At 37.8% G+C, this 14,078-nt stretch overlaps 1 protein-coding gene across 2 annotated transcripts; it reads left to right on the top strand.

Annotated features, from left to right (window-relative positions):
• Positions 1–1,756: 1,756 nt before the first annotated feature.
• On the top strand, positions 1,757–14,068 carry LOC131434965 (dynein axonemal light chain 4). 2 transcript variants are annotated; one of them, XM_058602341.1, is made up of 4 exons: positions 1,757–5,411; positions 5,465–5,558; positions 5,681–5,764; positions 5,867–14,068. In XM_058602341.1, exons 2-4 carry the CDS (start codon positions 5,490–5,492, stop codon positions 6,029–6,031), a joined length of 318 nt encoding a protein of 105 aa, XP_058458324.1. In that variant the 5' UTR covers positions 1,757–5,411; positions 5,465–5,489; the 3' UTR covers positions 6,032–14,068. The 2 variants fall into 2 exon arrangements, with proteins under 2 accessions (XP_058458324.1, XP_058458323.1); XM_058602340.1 differs by having other exon boundaries at positions 1,757–5,558.
• Positions 14,069–14,078: the final 10 nt, after the last annotated feature.

Genomic DNA, 14,078 nt, shown 5'->3' with positions numbered 1-14,078 from the left:
TTGAGCCCGCTTATGACCTTAATCAGATTTAGCCGTTCTGTCAGACGATATACTAAATTTCTTATGTGAGCACCATACCGAAGCAGTTTATCTATGACTAAACCGAGGTACCTGTGCGTGCGAACGGTTTCCAATTTTGTATCGTCTATGCTGATGTCCAAGTCTTTGGGGCTGCTGTTGAACAGCATCGCTTTAGTTTTTTGTAGGTTCATTTTGAGATTTAATTCCTCGGCTTTAGATTTGAACTTTCTTATGAACTTCTCTCCTCTTTCTTCTACTTGCTCTTTACTTGCTCCTTCGATGATAACTGCAAAGTCGTCGGCAAATTGCACAAGTGTTACACCTTCAACAAAGATGTTATGGAACTCTGATGTGTAGATATTAAATAGTGTAGGTGAACATACGTCTCCTTGTGGTAATCCTTGACTGACGAAACGAGTCAGCGTTTCGCCCGATACCTGAAGTAGGATTTTCCTGTTGGTTAGGAAGGTTACAAACCAGCTAACCATCTCCGGGGGAATACTGCAGTTAAGTAATATTTCTTCCATTTTTTCTACCTTTACACAGTTGAAAGCGTTTGTGAGGTCAACAAAAATTATAGCAGCGACACAGTTTTTACTTTTTATTTGACCGATTTTGTTCGTGACAAATTCGAGGCAAGTAATTGTCGACGTTCGTTTTCTAAAGCCGAAAGATAATTCGGGAAGAACTTTTCTGTTTTCCAAAACGGTTTCTAACTTATCGAGGATTGCCGAATTCAACAACTTAATCCCGCAGTTCACAAGTGAGATCGGACGTGTGCCATCTAGCGTTTCTGGATTTTTCCCTGGTTTAGGTATTGCAACGACTTTGATAGTTTTTAATTCAGTTGGGATTCTCTTAGTCCTCCAAATAGTGTTTAAATCCCGTATTATGTTATCTCTTACGTTTGGTTTTAATATTTTCAGCATCTCGTAGGAGATGCCATCGGATCCTGGAGAAGAGATTTTGCTTTTTCCTTGTGTTTTCTTTGCTAGGTGTTTTTCCCATATATCCTCTGTGATCACATCATAATCTGCAAAGCGCGCAGGATTGTCATCCTTGTAGGGTTCAGACGGAAAGTGTTTATCAAGGAATTCATATGCTAAGCTTTTGTCTGTGTGTACTAGTACGTTTTCGTTCTTCCTTCTGCCACCTGTTAGCTTTCTTAGTTTATCCCAAATTATAGTAGTAGGTGTTTGAGGATCGATACTGGAAACAAACTTGTGAAAATTTGCCTTCGATGATTCTCTCTTCAATTTGACGAAAATCGCCTCCTTCTTTTTGAAATCTAGAAGCTCCTTAATTCCTCCGTTTTTGTTGAAAAGGGACCTTGCGACTCTTTTTTCTTTCCATGCTCGTTCAACGTCGTCAGACCACCAGAATTTCGGCGAATATTTATTCTTTTGCCTAGAGAGTTTTATAATAGATTTAGCAGCTTTCTGGAGGTCGTTTATGGAAGTAACGCGGTCTGTATCTATATTTTTGACTTGCTCGAAGATTTTTTTCTTATTGATGAAATATTGTGGTTTTTGGCGAGCTGACAGTTGCACAACTGTTTCTAGGGCTACATGATGGCTTCCGATACCGTAGTCCAAGATATTCGTAAACGTATCGAGTAGAAGTGATGTTGATACCATAACTAAATCGATGGCTGAAGGGGTTTTGCTTATATCCAAAGGAAAGTATGTAGGTTGACCATTATTCATGATGATTAGATTTTCTTCATTCGTTAGATCGTTAAGAATGGAGCCTTTTCCATCTGAATGGCAGTTATCCCAAAAGTGATGATGTGAGTTGAAATCACCTCCAATTATTATCTTTCTAAATTTGGCTGTTGCTTTAAATATCATCTTCAACTCATTTTCAAAATCTGATACTAGTATGCATGGCGACACGTACAGCGATACTGCCAGAATATCTTCAGCGATAAGATATCGACCCACTGTCTGTATTTTGCTAGAATAAGGTATTTGGACTTCTCTGGTTTTAATTTTTTTGTTTATTATTATTCCCGCGCCACCGTAACCGTCACTTCTAGAATTGAGAAATGTCAAGTACCCTGGTATTTTGTATTTGGAGTGTTCAAACTCGATTTTACTCCAGCTCTCTGATATAAAACAGACATCGTATTTTTGTCCGAATAACACACGTGTTAATTCTTCCTTGTGTTTCTCTAAACTTTGAATGTTAACCTGGAATATTCTAATATTGTCTGACATTTACTTACGATTTGACTCGTTCAATTTATCTTTCTGATTATTTCTGCTTCGTGATCTGTGTCTGCTACTCGATTCGTTCTTTCCTGTTCGGGGAACGGCACCTAAAACTGTGTAGGTATTTAGGCTATCCTGGGAAGTGTTTGTGTTGACACTTAATTGTTGTATTATCTCCTGCGATCGTTGTTCGTCAATTTTCTTAGCCCATCTTTCGTAGTCAGTGACTCGAAATTTGTTGAAGAGTGCTATTCCATCTCCAAGCTCTTTGTGGTCTTTCTTTTTTTTGTCTGCACATATTTCGGTCGATTCCATCTCCATCTCGGCAGTAATAGATCGTTTTTCTCCTTGCTGTTTCTTCTTGTAGCTTGGTTTTGAAGTAAATTGGCCGGCTACCATGTCCGCATATGATTGCGGCAGTGCAGGATAATCTTCTTCGTTTTCTAATACATCATATCTGTTATATGTGTAGATAGGATGCTGTTCCTTAGCTTCCATATATGTTAGAGTTGTTCGTGCCATAATTGTTTTGATGTTTCGCTGTCGGATTCGTTCTGGGCATTCCATGTGCGATGTGAGATGATCGGTTTTGCAGTAAAAACATTTCGTATGGCATTCTGTTTCAGTATTTTCGTGCACCAGCGAGCAGGTCGAGCAACGTTTCTTAGACTTGCAGTTTTCCGTACGATGGTTATATCTTAAGCAGTTATGACATAAGATGGGTTTATTTATAAAAGGACGGACTGTATTGACACAACAGAACATGCGAATATCTTTTGGCAGCTTGCTTGCGCGGAATATAATACCAATTCGGTTGGTTGGAATTTTTTCCCCGTTATTGTAACGATGTAGTCTGTTGATGTTGATAATCGGGAGCTCGCTTTTGATGTTCTCTCTGATCTCGTCCATGGTCATTTCTACCGGAACTCCAGCAACCACGCCGGAAACGGAAATGAAACTCCGTGGAATGTATGCTTTATAATTATTTTCCTTGAGTGCTTCATCTTTTTGCAACAGATTTGCCGACTGACGCGTTGACATGAAAACAATGAGCTTGTATTTTCCAAGTGGCCGGATGTTAATTATATTCTGTCGGTAATATTCTGATTTCGTCATCAAATATCCAAATGTCAATTTATTTATGCGTAGGTTGTCATTTTTATTGTCCAGCAGTTGTACTATGACTCTGTACGGTGCGCTGTCCGAATCATTGTATTCGTATTCTTGGTAAGCGCGCCCCCTGTCCGGCGGCTTCGCCATACTGTATTTTACGGTGAAAACTGTATTTCCTGATGAAATTCAACTTTCCGAAAAAAGATAACACAAGTTTAAATAAGTTATTCTATTGTCGCTTCTAATTTAACGTCTAATTCACTGATTTTTCTAGATTTTTTCGCTCCTTTAAAAAAAAACCAATATGGCGCACTCAAAAAGTCCGAACCGAATGGATGATACGGAACGTGATTTCGTGAATCACGCCGATCGATGAAGCTACTATCAAGCGTCATAGTGGCCGTATTGTGGAGGATAGTGATTGTACACGTTCTACCTTGAATAACCGTCGTGCCGGGACCTTCCCGAAATTGGAGCGCCATTCTACCGAACAAGAATTGGGGAACCTATGTTTGAATCAGGGCGCGGGTTGGCCTAGATACATTCTAGAAATCAATCCAGACCGTCGGGAACAAATTTATTTTTTATTTTTGTATCCGTATTCTACATCATTACCGTTAGAACATTTAAAAATGCTCGATCGATAAATTGTTTATATTTCTTGATTATGAATTTGTTTTTTTACGAAACCATTGCAGCTAGAACATGTTGACTGGTTAGCATTTCCATTGCGTACAATGGAAAGATGACCTTCTTTGGATTTCACAGTAGAAGTTACTGAAATATTGAACAAAATCTGTAAAAAAGTGTACCATTCGCGTATCTTTTGCGTTTTTTTAATTGTTTGTTTATTTACTTTGGAGCTCCTTGGTAACTAGTTCGTAGCAACCTAAACAGTGTTGCCCAAGAAGATTATTTTTATCATTATCAAGGGGTCGCTATATTTGCGGTAACTGGCGGTGAATCGTTAACAGACAATTTCATTGCCAATTTTTCTTCGGAGTGCCTGGTCGTGTCGTCGGCTAAATTCTCTTCAGTATGAGGCGCATTTTTCATTGATTGGATACGTTATGAAGCAAAATTACCGTATTTGGAGCAAAGATAACCCACACACCGTTCAAGAATCAGGGCCACCGAGAGAAAAAAAACGAGTCTGCGGGGGTTCCAGCACTGCCCCTCTTCGTTTATGTCGTTTTCGCCAAAACCTAACCCAGTTTTCACCCTAACTGCTGTCAAACCATTTATTTGAAGCTAGTTTCGAACCTAGTTTTAACGTTGTTGAACTGATAACGATTGATGTTTTGGAAATCAATATTCAACCCGTTATTTAATGTCCAATGTAAAAACCTCTGCAAACTGTGCTGTTCCAATAAATAGATCTTTCCAACTACTTGTCAAACAAATTACGATTTACTCAAAGTTTACTACGAAATTTTATCCAGATCCGTCGGAATTATAGGTGAAGAGTGTTAAAAAATTCTAGACTTTATCTAAAATGACAAGGCAAAATACATTTTTAAAAATCGTTTAAACAGAACTAATATATTGATCTGTCTAGCCGGTGGCTATAAAAATTTAGTAGGCTTTTCCGATACCGGAAATAGTTCTCGTAAATACTGAAAATGAAATTGCATCAATCTCTCATATTAGCGAACACGAAGAAAATAAATCACGACAGGCATCATTACACTACTAAGTGGATTGAAACAAAACAGGTTTTAATTTCGGATTTCCAAAGATTACAGCCATTAGAAACTACACGCAAAGCAGCGAACACGTTGTCACTATATCATATAACTGCAACACGTGCTTTCGAAACAATATTTAACAGAACACTGGCACCGTTCTTTCTGTCGGCAATACCCCGCGAATATAACGATGAGCACGCATGAGCATTGCATACCACCAGGGGATGGAAAGGGAGTGCGAATCTTCGAAAACAGAATAATTTTAAAGAGGGTGAATCTATATGATGAATCACCATGGCAATTCGATAAACAGTTGAGAAAAGATCGGAACGGAAAGTGCTCGGTTTACCAGTGAAAAGTTTCGTATCATTTGTTGGTAATAGAATATTTGGTTGAAATATTCGAGAAAGCCTTAAACTTTTGTTCTAGAATGGACAACAATCTTTAAGGCGCGATGGATGATCAACCGAAAGCTGAAGGAGAGGTGGACAAGAAAATTGTTCATGTTTATCCATTGGTAAAGGTAAAAATAAACACATCAATTATTAGCTTACACTTGCTAGTATGTAAATAGAAAATTCTGCACGCTTTATCTATATCATTGCACTCGCCGAATCTTTGGCTTCCTATGCTTCGATGGATCAGTATTCCGATATGAATGACGATGTACGGGCCGAGGCGATAGAATTGAGCATTACAGCTTGTGAGAAATATGCACAAAACTACGAGGTAATGATAAATTAGTTTTACTATGCTCCAACCTGCCATTCAAAATACTTGAAGCTAAAAATTCTTTAATGTTATCCTTTCTAATGAACAAAAAAAATAAAGCACGCAGCGAAAGCGATAAAGGAGCTCATGGACAAAAAGTTTGGCACCTTCTGGCACGTGGTCGTTGGCGAAGGATTCGGTTACGAGGTGTCCTACGAAACCAAAAACATACTGTATTTATTTTTCGGTGGAAATCTGGCTATCGTGCTGTGGAAGTGTTCTTAGTTACACGGAACTTTTCTACAGTTTTCTAAAAATCGAAACAATAAAACAATTTTTCGTTCTGTAAATAATTCTCTTTCCGCTTTGTGTACTGACTGTGTACAAATGTATTTTCAGCTGTAAAATATTGTGTTCTAGTATGGGTGTATGTTAGTTAATATCAAAAACTTTTGTAGAAAATGTTGATTTGTTGTAAATAATATGCGTGTGTGTAGGTGGAGATCTTTGAAACCTTCTTGTACCGTGTGCGTTCACGTTTCTTGTGAATTGTTTAGAATATATGAAAACACGGAATTTGATCCGACATGGTACGGTAGGTTCATTATCCCCAATTGATGCAATATTCGTCCTGTTTCTCACTTTCTGCAATGCTGTTCTGTTCGAATCTGGAACATGCAGCGTCAGTTCTAGGCAACGATTGAAGGAATGTACACAAGTGTGACACCCGCCATTGGAATGCATGGTACCGTGATTATTTAGTGTAGATTTATTGAACATGGTAAATAGCATAGCGATTTTGTTTCAAAAGAAATATGCGTATACGCTTGATTTTTTTGCTAGTATTTTTTATTAAAAGATAGTAGTAACTCAAGCAACCAAAAGTTCCACAATTCTTGATTATTCTGTGCTTTGACCTTATAAAACAATATCACAGTTAGCTTCTGTTACGCGAAAATTCTAATCGAACGCACTACTTTTTATCTTGTCAATTGAGCCAATGCACTGGACAGAGTTAGCTGAGTTGACAACTGGTTTGTAAGAACAGAATTGGATGCTCTGAAGTTGCAGCGAAGAGTAAACTTAAACGGAGCTTCGTTTCTAAATTCGATTTTTTTTCGAGACTTCGTGGACTTAGCACGGGGGGTCCTTCGTAGATAAACGTAGACTTTTATGAAACTACTCTCTCTTCCAGTGAGTGTAACCGAAAATTTAAAAAAATGTAACCGAAAATAAAAAAATTGTCTTTATTGCCAGGTTAATTGTAGCTTCGGATGTAATATTGGATCCGATAGCGAGGATCCAAATAAATATTGGAACACTAGAAACCCGACTCCAATGAGATGAAGGATGATTTCAAGACTAGTAATTGTAATTCATATTCATAGAAGAACGGAATCAAACTGAACTCTGCACTGTCTAATGTTTCTTTTAAATATGTCTAATGTTTCTTTTAAATATGTTCCAAATTAGTATGTGACAAACAGATTGAATCGTACTCTAGATCTTCTGTTCATAAACGAGGAAGCACTAGCGAATTGTTACGTGCGTCAAGCAGTCGAGCCTCTTGTTGGAATTTAACCTCTACTGGCTGAATTGACATGCTTGAGCGACCACCCCTGTTTGCTACTCCGTTACTGCTCGGGATTAGCTGAAATTGTACAGGGAATTTCTAGATGATCCAACCTGGGACTGGTAAATCATCCTTCAATGTACATCTTCTGGGTAACCCCAGAATTCATCGATCAGTACCGGCGCCGGCCAGTCCCAAACGTAGATCGTCTAAGGAATGGGAAGGGATGTTAGTCCAACACTTGTTGTTTACTAGAGGCCGTATATACTACTGCGCACTCCACAAGAGTCACGGGAGAAGGATATTTGTTAGTAAAAATTTCAGTATTTGTATTATTCGCGCACGACTCAATATGTTCCGGTTTCAAGATGCTCGGATGCACCACTAAACACACTGACTTCCAGAGTGAACGTTTCAACAATATCCTATATTGAAGTCCCGGGAAGTCTTGATTCACAGCTCTTATTCGAGGAAACTAAAGAAAAATTTGCAATACTATCGCGTAAAGAATAAAAACTTCCCTTTTTTATAAATGAAATAACGTGATACAAAATAAACGAGTGAATAGGATTTAGACAAAATAGTTGATTCATTGCATATTGACATGTTCTAAACAGTTGTTATAAAATCATTTTAAATCACCAAATAAAGGTCAACAGATTTCATGCGCGTCTTGATTCTTTATTATTTCCGCTTTATTATTTTAATTATTTATTAAAATTATTAATTGGTTATATTGGTTGATCTGGGCAGCCGGCTACCGAGAAAAATGTGTTTTTTACTATGCATTCAATATACCGATATATGTTATCTCTGTTATTAACTTTGTAATATCAACGGATTTGCGCAATAGTTGATTTTTGTCATTCAATTTATAATCCTGAAAGACAATCAATAACATGGAAGAAGAAAACATTCCAAATAAAACTTTTCTCCGAAGCTAGACGGAAATTGATAGGTTGAATGAAGAGATAATTTAGTAAAATAGAGTAATCAGAAGCGAAACATTGAAAATATCTGATAACTGAAAGGAAAAAGAAACTCCTGCAATTGTCGCCTTTTACGACATGGAAGCAGGAACCCAATGGATCTATTCTTGGTTCAATTTTTCCGCCGGATTCCACACGGCATCTTGGCTGGTACTGTCCGAAGAGAGCTAATAGGTACTATAAATCTCCTAGTGGACCCCAGCCCCTCTACTGACTGAACTGACATGCTACCAGAAAGTTTGCTTCAACACAAACCCGTACCCAGGATTTCGTTTCGGGAGGGGCCCAAAGATAAAAAATAATGTTAATGAAGATTGTTTATGTACCTAATTCTCGGTGTGCTTTTTACGGGTGTTTTTAACAGACACTTTAAACTTTTCCACTGAAACTGTTATTGTGTTACATTTCTTTACGTTCACTGTCTTGTTATTTCTGCAACACATGTCTTAGACCTTCTAAATAATTATATATCTGTTTTTGATTTCGGGAGGGGCCCGGGCCCCTCGGGCCCCCCTCTGGGTACGTGACTGCTTCAACAATACAGTCGAAGGCACGAAATTTATCTCTTCAAAAACCGATTTCAATGGACTAAATAGCTCACTAGAGTGAATCGATTGGGCATCTCTTTTGGACAGTGTAACTGATGTCAATATAGAGATAGAAAAGCTTACATATGTGCTGTAATATTTGTTAAAACTTCATGTACCAGCTTCACGACCTCGACCAAAACTATCTTGGTCGAATCGGCACCTTCGTGCACTGAAACGCGTACGAACAGCTGCACTTCGGTATTATACAAATCGACGCAATCCTATAACTAAGCACGAATTCACTGTCGCCAGCAACAACTGACCGCATGCTTTTTTCTAGTCATGTTTTACAGACAAAAGCCGATCTTAAACAAAATCCAAAACGTTTCTGGTCTTTCGTGAATAGTAAACGCAAGGAGGTAGGTCTTTCTTCTACTATGACTCTTGCAAATGAATGTTCAGATTCATATAGTGGAATTTGCAACTTGTTCGCTCAGTTGGAATCCGGTCTCAGAGATGTTCCTTGTAATATTATAAGCCTTGGTAACATCAACTGGCTCATATAGTGTTCCGCCATCATACTCAAACATTGTGTGTTCCTCTAAAGATACTTTTCAATAAGTCTCTTTCGCAAGAAATATTTCCACAATACTGGAAAAAATCGTACATGTTTCCTGCGTTTAAGGAAGGAAATAAACCAGATGTAGCTGATTCTCTTTGTGCTGGTTCTAAGTTATCTGAGATTCTCGTTGGGGGCTGTCCATAAAAGACGTCACGCCGTAAGGGGGAGGGGGGTGTTTCATAAAACGTGACCTTTTGTGACAGGGGGAATGGGGGGAGGTTTTTGGAATGTGACGTCCAATATTTTCAATGAGCGCATTTTTGAAATACCTAATTATATTGCTGCTTTGCCCTTTTCCTGAAAAAATCTTCACAATAAACGTTTACATTCTATAGGAAAACGTGTATTTGTTGATGTAAAAGCTTCTTCTTGTAAATTCGGAAATGAATGATGCAGGAAATCATTTCTGTTGTGATCAGCAAAAGTGCACGGAGGAGCGAGTAAATTAACGAAATTAATAAATTTTGCCTAATATGAGTAAAAAAGAAAAAGATGCCTTCAAACGGTTTAACTTAAGTTATGCACTGACAATTTTTTCAGTAATTTGATTTTCTAGCATTGATAATAGTATATCATAAGAATTTCTCTTATCTGATTCTGATGCAGTTTATTCAATTGTACTCCATTTGAAAAAGGGCGGGAGATCAACGATTTCAGACGTAAATCATGTCATGTCTTATCTTGATCATAAGTGATTTTCCTCCATCAACATCAAAGCTTATCGAATCATCCAATGATTGAACTTACAACTTGTGTGACGGAAGATCAGTACCGATATTGATCGATGTGTTTTTAAATTCACTGATCAACTGATCACGAAAAGATTCTCCGGCAGTGATTCCGTTTTTATGAGGTTTTGGTCTTTATTTTCTCAACCCTGTATGCTACACTAAGGAAATATTAATCTTTACCTAAAACAATAATATATCTGTGTACCCCAAGGAGGAATAAAACAGATGATTACAATGTTTCATCAATTCCAACCAAATACTTTTGTTAATTTATATAATTGATATTAATAAAATAATTCCGATGATTTTGTAGTTTTAGGGATATTTTTTAATCTAATGACAGCATGTAATAAATCGATTTTTCCCTCATACCTTATGATAAAAAAAGAACCGGAATTTTCATTTTAAAATTCCCGCGCTTGTCCAATCGGTAAACTTTAATTCTCTCAACGTTGGCAACACTTTTATACACATTCTGTCAAATTTTGACGCATATCGTACGATTAGTTTTTGCTTGGCGTCTATACAAAAAAGTTGAAAAATTTTCGAGTGGCGATTTTTATAATGGATGAAAATTTAGAACAGCGGTTCGCCTTCGAAGCGCCATTCGGTCGATTGTTGTGCGGTTTCGACGTCATATTCATAGATCCACACCTCATCACCAGTCATGATGCATTCGATGAATGTGGGGTCACTATCTGCGTTGGAAATCATCTCTTTGACCACATCAACATGTTTTTGAATGAAATTCAGCTTTTTTGGCACCAGCCGAGAAGCGACGCGTTTCAAACCCAAAACATGAGTTAAAATGTGTTCGGCTGATCCATAAGAGATGCCCAACAACACAGCAATCTCTCTAGTCGGTACAGAACGATTTTGCAACACGATTTGCTTCGCCGATTCAATATTTTCTTCAGTAACAGATGTTGTTCGGCGGCCAGGGATCTCATCAGGATCCAAGCTTGTACGACCACCTTTGAAGTGTTTATACTAATCGTATGCCTGTGTTTTTCCTAGACACGATTCACCAAAGGACTTTTCTAACATTTTCAACGTTCAAAACAAACATCTAACATTTTCAACGTTCGAAAATTTTTCAACTTCTTTGTATAGACGTCAAACAAAAACTAATCGTACGATATGCGTCAAAATATGACAGAATGTGTATAAAAGTGTTGCCAACGTTGAGAGAATAAAAGTTTACCGATTGGACAAGCGCGGGAATTTTAAAATGAAAATTCCGGTTCTTTTTTATCATAAGGTATTTGTATGGTTTGTCATACATATTGAGAATGTATTGAGATGAATTTTATTTATTTTGAATTCGTGACATGTGACATAGAGGGGGTGGGGGGTCTATGCTTCTGTGACAATTTGTGACAAAGGGGGGATGGGGAGTCAAAAATCGTTAAAAAAGCGTGACGTCTTTTATGGACAGCCCCTTAGTAATGTTCTGTTCAACAAAACCAAATCATACATATCGACCGATCTACATAGGATTTTCCCTGGTAGATCAACAGCTACGAATTTAGTTCAGTTTACGTCGCACTTCATCAGAAACATTGAGGATGGAGCAAAGGTTGATACAGTTTATACATACCTTAAAGCAGCGTTCGATCGTGTTGACCATACTCTGCTACTTGCGAAAGATCGCAACCTAGGTGCATCGGAAACATTCACCGATTGGCTCAAATCGTATCTTGTTGGCCGTTCACTTTTTGTTAAGCTCGGAAATTGTGAATCAAATAGATTCTCTAATCTGTCGAGAGTGCCTCAAGGTAGCAATCTCGGACCTATGCTATTTTCTTATTTTATATGATGTTCTACAACGACATCTGTTTTGTCTTGCCACCAGGATTGTTTATTAAGACGATCTCAAGCTATTTCATATCTGAATTTCATGATCTGAAGGTGACTGCACTGTATTACAACGACAAGTTGATGTCTTCAGCGACTGGTGTACGCATAACCGATTCACACTTAGTATATCCAAATGCTCCGTTATTCCATTCACACGCAGGAAAGAACCTATTCTATAGAGATACACTATTTTTGGAGAATTCCTTGAGAGAGTATCAATTGTAAGGGACTTAGGTGTAGTACTTGATTATCAGCTGTCGTCCAGAGACCACTACTCCCATATCATTGCATAAGCTAATCGGAATCTTGGATTTATCTTAAAGATAGCAAAAGAATTCACTGACACTTATTGTCTCAGATCGTATTATTTTTCGTTTACGATTATGACTAATCCTCTGCGAGTACCAAACTCTGCAAAATTCCTCTTTAAAGTGCATGTTTACAGGTGACTTTTATCAAAAAAATAAACGCGATATTTGCTCTTTAGTTGTGAAAATGACATCGAAGCTAGAGGAACGAGTCAAAAATTTTGCTTGCGACTCGCGAAAATATTCCCCCCGGTTAGGAGTTAGCTACTGGTTCGAGTCCCGTCCATCCGGTAACATTTTGCGGTTTTCATTACAAAATTGCACTCACATCTCAATCAGAGCTTAAAATTGTCACGCATTCTCAATGAAAGAACCCAATCCAACAGCCTCATTTTCAATATTTTACTGTCTCGTTCGTAAATGACCGACACCAGAACAAACGAAGGGAAACGAAGCATTTTCGTTTCTCATTGAAAAAATGAGAGAGAATAATTGCCAACGGCACTCTTTCCAATATGACAAGACGAAACAAAACTAACGTCTTCAGAGAGCATCAGCAGAATTTTAATTCGCATTCTTTCATCGATGTATTGAAAATCGATGACGCTTGGCTATAAATAGTGACTAAAATATGACAAATCGAAGTGATTACATCCCATAGCCTCTTTGGAAACCAAAACTACTATAAATTCGAGCACTAACAGGTAAAAGTTATTGTGAAACCTTTCTCTGTCATTTTCGATTCTCACAGCTTTGGTTGAATATCGACACTGCATACTATGGAATTTTCACTCCCGCTTATGTCATTGACTGGACATAGATTTCGTTCTCATAGTTTGCAAGCGAGGCTGAGAGTGACCGTAATTTCTCATCATTTTCGTCTATTTTGAGTCAATGAAAATAACTTTTATTAGCTCTGATCTCAATATTCCAATCTGTTTCCCCTGTTAGATACTGATCATATTTGAAACTAGCTCAAGACGACTCTACGTCTTAACAAAGACTAAAACACGGATAACATTTTTCGACAGCAAAGAAGACGAGATTTGAAGAAAAGTCAAATTTCGCAAAAACGACGGAAAGAGTTTCTTACTGTAACGAACAAAACAACTCGTTCAGGGTAAGATCGCGGAAGCTGTACAAATTGAGCTGTCGAAGTTAGCCGAGAAGTATTTCGCATGGCAGGTCATCTGATCCCGTTTAGGACCATCAACCAGGAAATTTATATCTGGAAAAACAACTGTTCTTTTTAGGCCGGATTTGGCATCTTGGCATCAAGGGAAAAAGGCCTTGTAGTGTGTTGCCGAAAACAACGTTCAAAAATTAAGATACAGAGATACAGAGCTGGCAATCTGCGGTGAGAGAAATGATCAAGGAGACTATGTAAAATATTATGGAAGAAGTCAACGGCATTTCGCATTCGTCGAAAAAGCAAGCTTGAGCGCTTAAGATGAAATTAGGAGCATTCGTTTAGAGTTTTCGTGTCGCTATAACAGCAGTATTGAACAATTTTCAAGCAACTTTTTCTGTGATATTGTTTCTTAGAGCCGAAGCAAAGATATTGTATTCGATTTTATCATGATTCATTGATTGCAAGTCGAGTAATCGGTATAATAACATAGTGACTCTACTAATAAGATGACTATTGGTACAATAGCCCTCATTCCTAAGCGACAAATCGGGAACAAACGTAAATTTCGGAGTTTTAGCAATAACAGC

Source organism: Malaya genurostris, chromosome 3, assembly GCF_030247185.1.
Source record: "Malaya genurostris strain Urasoe2022 chromosome 3, Malgen_1.1, whole genome shotgun sequence".
In the NCBI taxonomy this organism is placed as follows: Eukaryota; Metazoa; Arthropoda; class Insecta; order Diptera; family Culicidae; genus Malaya; species Malaya genurostris.
The sequence above is the reverse complement of the archived record's forward strand: the minus strand, read 5'-3'. Positions and strand labels throughout refer to the sequence as shown.

What these genes read in the sequence shown, in the direction of transcription:
- LOC131434965 (XM_058602341.1), top strand. Translation starts at nt 5,490, where the DNA reads ATGGATGATCAACCGAAAGCTGAAGGAGAGGTGGACAAGAAAATTGTT. An exon ending in ATGTTTATCCATTGGTAAAG is followed by an intron (nt 5,559 to 5,680) that starts GTAAAAATAAAC and finishes TCGATGGATCAG; the next exon opens with TATTCCGATATGAATGACGA. An exon ending in AATATGCACAAAACTACGAG is followed by an intron (nt 5,765 to 5,866) that starts GTAATGATAAAT and finishes AAAAAAATAAAG; the next exon opens with CACGCAGCGAAAGCGATAAA.